The 7,808-nt window shown below is 48.8% G+C and overlaps 1 protein-coding gene across 1 annotated transcript; it reads right to left on the bottom strand.

Moving 5' to 3' along the window:
• Positions 1-2,907: 2,907 nt before the first annotated feature.
• On the bottom strand, positions 2,908-5,318 carry LOC147972125 (protein FAR1-RELATED SEQUENCE 5-like). The gene is made up of 3 exons (XM_087522949.1): positions 4,305-5,318; positions 3,133-4,268; positions 2,908-3,060 (listed from the first exon to the last, which is right to left on the bottom strand). The coding sequence occupies exons 2-3, from the start codon at positions 4,144-4,146 to the stop codon at positions 2,908-2,910; spliced, it is 1,167 nt and encodes a 388-aa protein (XP_087379075.1). The 5' UTR covers positions 4,147-4,268; positions 4,305-5,318.
• Positions 5,319-7,808: the final 2,490 nt, after the last annotated feature.

Genomic DNA, 7,808 nt, shown 5'->3' with positions numbered 1-7,808 from the left:
AGTCTTCAATCTTGTATCTTCATAGTCCAGGAGTCCGGCTAAAGGTATAGTCCGGCCATCCGGACACCCCCTAATCCAGGACTCCCTCAACACCCAATGCGGAAGACACTGCTCGGATCCTAGCACAAAATGCAGCAAGAGGATTTCCTGGGATGCTTGGAAGCATCGAATGCATGCATTGGAAATGGACGAATTGCCCATTTTCTTGGCAGGGGATGTACAAAGGCGCCAAAGGCGGTTGCAGTGTGGTGCTTGAGGCGGTGGCCACACAGGACCTCTGGATTTGGCACTCCTTCTTTGGTATGCCAGGAACTCACAATGACATCAACGTGCTCCAGTGCTCTCCTGTCTTTGCCAAGCTTGTTGAAGGTCATTCTCCTTCGATGAACTTCGAGATCAATGGGCGGCACTACAACAAGGGGTACTATCTAGCTGATGGCATCTATCCGAGATGGTCGACATTTGTGAAGACCATCTCAAACCCTGTGCTAGGAGGTAAGAACGCCTGGTTTGCAAAGATTCAGGAGGCGTGTAGGAAGGATGTCGAGCAGGCATTTGGTGTGCTCCAATCTCGATTTGCTGTTGTCCGGTACCCCGCTCAGACGTGGTCCAAAGATCAAATGTGGGAGATTATGACTTGCTGTGTCATCTTGCACAACATGATCATCGAGAGTGAGCAAGAAGACCCAGTGTTTGACACTAAACCATACTACAGGTAGGGTCCTCTAGCCGAAGTTGATCACCAGCTACCGGCAACTTGGACTGCCTATCTCAGTATGCATCAGGAGATCCGAGACCCACAGGTGCACCATCAACTGTAGAAAGATCTGATTGAGCACCTATGAAGGCTCAAGGGGGACGCCGTGTGATGAAATACGAGTTTTTATTTGTTAAACTATATAATTTGTATTGAACTACTTGTTGTTGTACTATTTTGTTGAAGTATTTGATTTTTCTGTGATGAAATATGTGGTAAGAAAAAATTGTGTTGATAATTGAACGCTGAAACACGGCGAACCACGCCGAATATGGGCCTATTCTCGCACATATGGGCCCTTTATTCGCCGAAATGGGGCTGCAAAGTGGGCCAATTTCGGCGCCTAGGGGCGAGCTGGGGGCGACGACTGGGCGCAAAACCGCCCCCAGCGCCGATTGTATCGCCGGCTCGCCCCCAGGGGGCAATTTTTATGCGTCCTGGGGGGGGGCAACGGCTGGAGATGTGCTTACATCACCGAATCTCCTGCACCCCGGCACCCGCAGCCCCAATAGCCTGACTATCGCTGCATTGCCGGCACCACCGCACCTAGACGTACGGCCCACCCTCGCCATCACCACGTCGCGAGCGGGAGCTCGCGGCATGCATGATCCAAGATCACTTCCGCCGCTTCCCGGCGGTGTACTCATGCATGCACGCTGCGCCGGCTCAAGGAGCTCACGATGCTCTGATCCGAGGCAGCGTTCCTCTCGGGCTTTGGCTGTTGCCGGTGCAATGCAAAGACCGGATCGCCATTTCGGACGCCGGAGTAGAACGTCATCCCCGGACAAGAAACTGACGGCCTCCTCCTCTCGCTCATTGTAGTTGCGCTGCCCGATGCGGTCCATGGCGGAGGCGTAGGGAGAACAAACGGGAGGGAGGGAGGCGACGGCACGAACGCGGTGCCCGCTCGCCAAGAAAGGCCACAGACAGTGTTGCGATCCATCAGGCGCAGATGATGCAAACACAGGCAGGCGCCACCGTGGCCGTCGATGGCTGCTGGCCCCATGAGAGCAGACGGGAGAGCTACAGATCTGGGGCGCGTGATGGCAACGACGGGTTGGCGCCGCGGTCTTCCCTCCCTGTACTATACCTAAAAGAAGAGGACCGCATGCTCGTCGAGCACTGGCCAAGACGCATCAAGCACGCGACGGCGACAGAGAGCTACCACTCCGCTGTGCCACGGCGCGGTGCCTGTACACTCTACAGTGTGCACCCCTACTTCTTGAATGCGACCAACTCCATGGTTCATGCGCACGCGGTCCAACGTGAGGATTTGCTCGATGTGCGCCGAAGCAGATCATAGTGCACCGTGCCTTGCTCCACTTCACCCTTGCCTCCGCACGCCTCCCTGCCTCGAAGCTCCCCCGACCGCCTGCCGCACGTTGCGTGCACCGACCGAGATCCAGTGCCTTGCTATGTCCAAGGCACAGCGTACCTTGCCCCCTATCATCCACCGTTGGAATTGATCCAGTGGCCAGCAGCAGTTCACAATCAAAAGAAACTGAATGAGTGGACAAAACAACAGAGAACAGAGTGCACTTTCTTCAGGCAGAGAAGAGAGCAGAGCATTGCTTCAGTTAATACAATGCAGTTAAGTTAAGTTTAGAAAACTTCAACAAAAAAGGAGTACGTCTCAACACTTCAGAGAACAGGGAACAAAGTCCAATTTGCTCACATAGAGAACAGAGCAGAACATTGGTTCAGTTAACACACTGTTCAATTCATCAAAACAGCAGTCGTAGAAGGCTATATATATAACACAATACAAGCCTTTATATATATATAACACAATACAGTTCAATTTAGCAAGCAAAAACACTTCGGCTCAGTTTAGCAAACATCAAGCAAAAAGGAAAATCTGAGCTATTTTAAATACATGGACATTCAGTTAAGAGGTTCAAAAAAATAACAACAGAAAGTGCAACACAATACAGAGTTGTTTGTAGGAGTGAATAAACTAAATTTTGAAGCACTTAACATAAAAAAATTGTTCTTACGTAATCATTCAAGTACATAGAGTTGACCCTTTTACTTGTACACTTGAGCCACAAAAGACTATAGTTAGCCCCCAAATCCAAAAGTACTATAGTCAACCTTGTCCAAAATACAGTCAACACTGCCCAAACTACTATCTAACAAGCTTGTACATGCTAGAACAGATCTTCATCATAACGGCTAGCTGTCAAGAGCTGTGTGTAACTCATTGTCTTGTTGCAGTCCTGAAACTCCATATTTTCTGCTTTATCGCGTTCATCCTTCTCCACTCCTACTTGAGGCTCAACACCATCATGTTTCTTTTGTTGCTGCAATAAAACTTCTAGTAAGTAATTTAGGAATGAATAGTAACAACACATCATGTACATATTACTACATACCTTTTCTCTTTGGTTTTTGGATACAACAACTTTAGTTGGCTTGCGCCTCCCTTTGAGTAACTTATCAAGCCAAGTTGTCCTTCTCCTCAGTTTTTTTGATTGAACCTCTTTTTTCTTGAGCTTTGCAGCACTAAGAACCTCATTTGTGTGCTGCACATTTGGGTCAACATTTTCTTTGTCATTGCATGGCTTATTCGTCACATTGGTAGTTGGATTGAGTTTCTCCTCTAGTTGTGGACCAATGCAATCAAGTGCATTTTCTAACATCAAACAACATTCTAGAGAGTAGGCTATTTTATATGCCAAAGCATGAAATTTGTGAGACAAATCTTTGTACCGAAGTTGGGTTTCCAACTTTGGATTTTCTACCACATTCCTTCCTTGTCTATCTTGTATACTTCCATTGCGTGCCTCTCTAGTCCATCTTTTTAAGAAATAATGTGTTGGCAATAGTTTTATATTCATCAAATCAAGCACTTTGAGACCATGCCCACACAATATTCCCGTCCTATTGAACATTCCACAACTACAAGAAGCTCTTTGGGTGAGAGGATCACCAATCACTACACGCTCCTCCTCAAATTTTAAATCACCATGCAAACTCCCAATAACAACTGCGAATTTGTTATGTCCATCCAATGCTCTAGTGCATGCAGCCATGGATCTTTCATATTCACTTTGGAAAGCTTCAAAAATAATTGGAGTGTACTCTTTGCTTGCTAGCACCAACATAGGTGTGTGCATCTTGATTCTTGGCAACTTCTTCCTTGCATCAAATTCAGACTGCAATTCCTTTCTTCTTTTCACTTCCACTGTCCTCTCAAAATGCTTCAAGAACCGAACAATATGAAAATCTGATTTCAAATGGTTTTTCAATGAATTGTTGAAGCTCTCACTAAGTTGTGTGCTTCTCACTCCCAAACTAAACACATCTATCATATAACATTCAGCCCATTTTTCTTTCAACTTGTAGATACTATCTAACCAAGTTTGCTTATGCACTTTATGCCTCATATTGTCAAATGCTTCTTAAAATTCTGTTTTGTCCTCATAGGCATACATACATTCACTAAAATCAGTGAGAATACGAGACTCCTCATCTTCATCTTCATTTTTCCCATCATCTTTATCTTTCCCTTCTTCTTTCTCTTTCTCTTCATAGTTTCCTTCACCCTTCAATGGACATAAATGCTTGACAGCATTTTGCATTATATGAAAGGTGCACAATCCATGATATGATTCCGTGAAGACTTTCCCTATAGCTTTCCCCATTGCTGCATCTTGATCTGTATAAATAGTTCTAGGTTGCCTCCCATTATGTGCAGCTAGAAAAGTCTCAAAAAGCCATGTAAATGAGTCACATGTTTTGTCAAATAGCAATGCAGCACCAAAAATGGTGGTTTCTCTAAACTGATTGAGTCCAAGAAAAACACCGAATGACCTATATTCTTTGTTTGTGCCAAAAGTAGTATCGAATGTGACAACATCGCCAAAGTGTGCATAGTCAAGAACCATTTTAGCATGAGCCCATAATATGTTGGTTATATGCTCCTCACAGTCCAACTGCAAAGCATATTGGAAAGATGGGTTCTCAATGATTTTGTCATGGAAGTACTTCAACATACTACCAGCCTGTCCAAAAGCCAACTCTCTCTGCCGCTTGCTTCGCAAATGATTCTTTTGGTCAACACAAGTGTAGCCGAGGTTAAGTGGTCCACCAACTTGATGACAAGCAAGCTCATGTGCAGCTTTTGTCATGATTCCAGAATCATCAGCGGCTTCTATTCCAAAAGCTTGTACTTCGGAGATCTTCCTTTGTGATGCCATCAATTGATAAGTTTGTGGCAATTGAAGGTAATGATTGTGTTCTAGCACAATATCTATGATTTCATAATTTTTTGCCACTCGATCCAATGTTATAGTCATCCAAGCTTTGCAATCTGTTCTTGTTTCAGCTCTAATACGCTTTGGCACATGATCCAATGTTATCCCTTTCTTTCGAATACCCTCATTGGAACAAACAATCTGCATGAAGTCACTTCACCATCACACTTGCTTACATTTTTGTTTCTCTTCCTCACATCAAACCCTGCACGGCCCCCATATGCAACCCAAAACACCCAAGCTTCATCTGCATCTCGAAACCTCATACCAATTTGAGGTATACCCTTGCCAATTTGTCCCATTGCACAACACTTGCAAATGCACAACACTGACAACACTTAAATCTTGTCAAATTGCACAGCACCGCAAGCCCAATCAGCAACAATTCTGTCAAATACGACAGTACATACATCACTCAGTTTCACATAGCACATACAAAATGCTAAATAGCACATATGGCTACCTGCTGGAGTCGGCCTGGAGCTTGCTTAATGGACTCTGCTCGAGGAGGGGTCGCAGGGGGCAGAGGGAGCCGTTGGAGGGGGTGGGGTGGAGTAGCCCGTAGTGGCTGCGGAGGAACCGGCCGACGCCGTTTTCTTCAGTGGCCGCCGTCGGAGCTCGATCCACTCCCTTTCTAGCAGCGGCAGGTAGAGCGGCGGCGGGGCAGGCGAGCGAGCGGTGGTGGGGCTGGCGAGCGGTGGCGGCGGCGGGGCTGGCGAGCGAGCGGTGGCGGCGGCGGGGCTGGCGAGCAGCGGCGGCCTGCTCGCGAAAATTTCTCCCAGCCCGCACGCCCTTTTCCCCTACCCCGCGCGAGAGATTTTCCCCGTGTTTTGTCGCTTGGCTATGAACTGCTGCTGGCCACTGGATGGACACCTTGCCCCCTACCATCCACCGTTTGAATCCATCCAGCGGCCAACAACAGTTCATAGCCAAGCGACAAAACACGGGGGAAATCTCTCGGGCGGGGCAGGGGAAAAGGGCGCGTGGGCTGGGAGACCAGTTCTCCATTTACTCCATCAGTGAGCAGAATTCAAAACGGGACAAATTCTGGGATGCAAGTTACAAATTCCACAAGGCTATTATTGATCGAAATGTTGTCAAGAACGATAGTGAAAAACTATCTTCACAGAACTTTATCAAATAGTCTTCACAGAAAGAAGCCCATGCCTTTGAAAATGCAATCAAGCTCTGTGCATTATTGCCGAAATCTACATACACTATTATCAGCTCTTTTTTTCTGACAAAAAGTATGACTGGACTGATAGCACATGGTCAATGAGAACAAGGGCTCACAGCAACGAAATACAGAACAAGTTATTATTGTTCTTTTTGCCATATGTATCAGCTTTGGTGATCATAGCAGAGTTTTGCCCAAGCCGAATAGAAGAGATATAACAAGTATAGATCCATAGAGAAGCTAATCGATGGAGTAGCATCCACCTCCCCTTCCCCTCCCCTCCCCTCCCCCGTGTTGCTCTCTCGAGGGCGACTCGGGGGCGACCTAGGGTTCCCTCGCGCCTCCACCTCCCCCTTCCCCTCCTCCTCGACGCTTCCGGAGGCGGTCGCCGGGGCCCCCGCGCGGCTGCCTGTGAGGGCGGCGGCGAGGCCTCTGGCCGCTCCCATTCAGTGGTGAGGGCCCGGATCTGAGGCGGCGGCCTCACTGGTGCAGACGGCGCTCCTCCGGCGGCGGGGAGTGCTCGTCGGTGAGGTTGGCCGGGTCCCCTCGGCTGCGCGGGCAGCAAGGTCCCGATGGGCGCTGGTCGTGGCGCGGGGAGGCCCCGGGCTCCCCTCGTCAGATCTGAGGCGTTCTGGTCCGCTCGTGACGTATGACCTCCGGCCGCCCTGGATCTCCGGCGTGCACGCGCCTGCTGATGTTGTGGTTGGTTCGGAGGTGGTGACAGGGTGCTTGGCTGGGGGAAACCCTTGGCCACCGGTGGCGGTCACGGCGTCTGAGGGAGTCCTGGATTAGGGGGTATCCGGACATCCGGATTATATCCTTTGGCCAGACTGTTGGACTACGAAGATACAAGATTGAAGACTTCGTCTTGTGTCCGGATGGGACTCTCCTTGGCGTGGAAGGCAAGCATGGCAGTACGGATATGTAGATCTCCTTCCTTGTAACCGAATCTGTGTAACCCTAGCCCCCTCCGATGTCTATATAAATCGGAGGGTTTTAGTCTGTAGGACAATAGACAATCATACCATAGGCTAGCTTCTAGGGTTTAGCCTCTCTGATCTCGTGGTAGATCAACTCTTGTACTACTCATATTATCAAGAACAATCAAGTAGGACGTAGGGTTTTACCTCCATCAAGAGGGCCCGAACCTGGGTAAAACATCGTGTCCCCTGCCTCCTGTTACCATCCGCCTTAGACGCATAGTTCGGGACCCCCTACCCGAGATTCGCCGGTTTTGACACCGACATTGGTGCTTTCATTGAGAGTTCCTCTGTGTCGTCATCATTAGGCTTGATGGCTCCTTCGATCATCGATAGTGATGCAGTCTAGGGTGAGACTTTTCTCCCCGGACAGATCTTTGTATTCGGCGGCTTCGCACTGCGGGCCAACTCGCTTGGCCATCTGGAGCAGACCGAGAGTTACGCCCCTGGCCACCAGGTCAGGTTTGGAAGCTTAAATTACACGGCCGACATTCGTGGGGACTTGATCTTCGACGGATTCGAGCCCCTGCCGAGTACGCCGCATGGTCACGATGAGCATGATTTAGCTCTACCAACGGACAGTGTGCAGGAGATCGCACCGGCAACCACTCCGACCCTCAATTCGGAGCCAATGG

Source organism: Triticum urartu, chromosome 5A (assembly GCF_056163025.1).
Source record: "Triticum urartu cultivar PI428250 chromosome 5A, HENAU_Tu73, whole genome shotgun sequence".
Classification (NCBI taxonomy): domain Eukaryota; kingdom Viridiplantae; phylum Streptophyta; class Magnoliopsida; order Poales; family Poaceae; genus Triticum; species Triticum urartu.
Note: the sequence above shows the minus strand (reverse complement) of the source record. Positions and strands in the feature narration are given on the sequence as shown.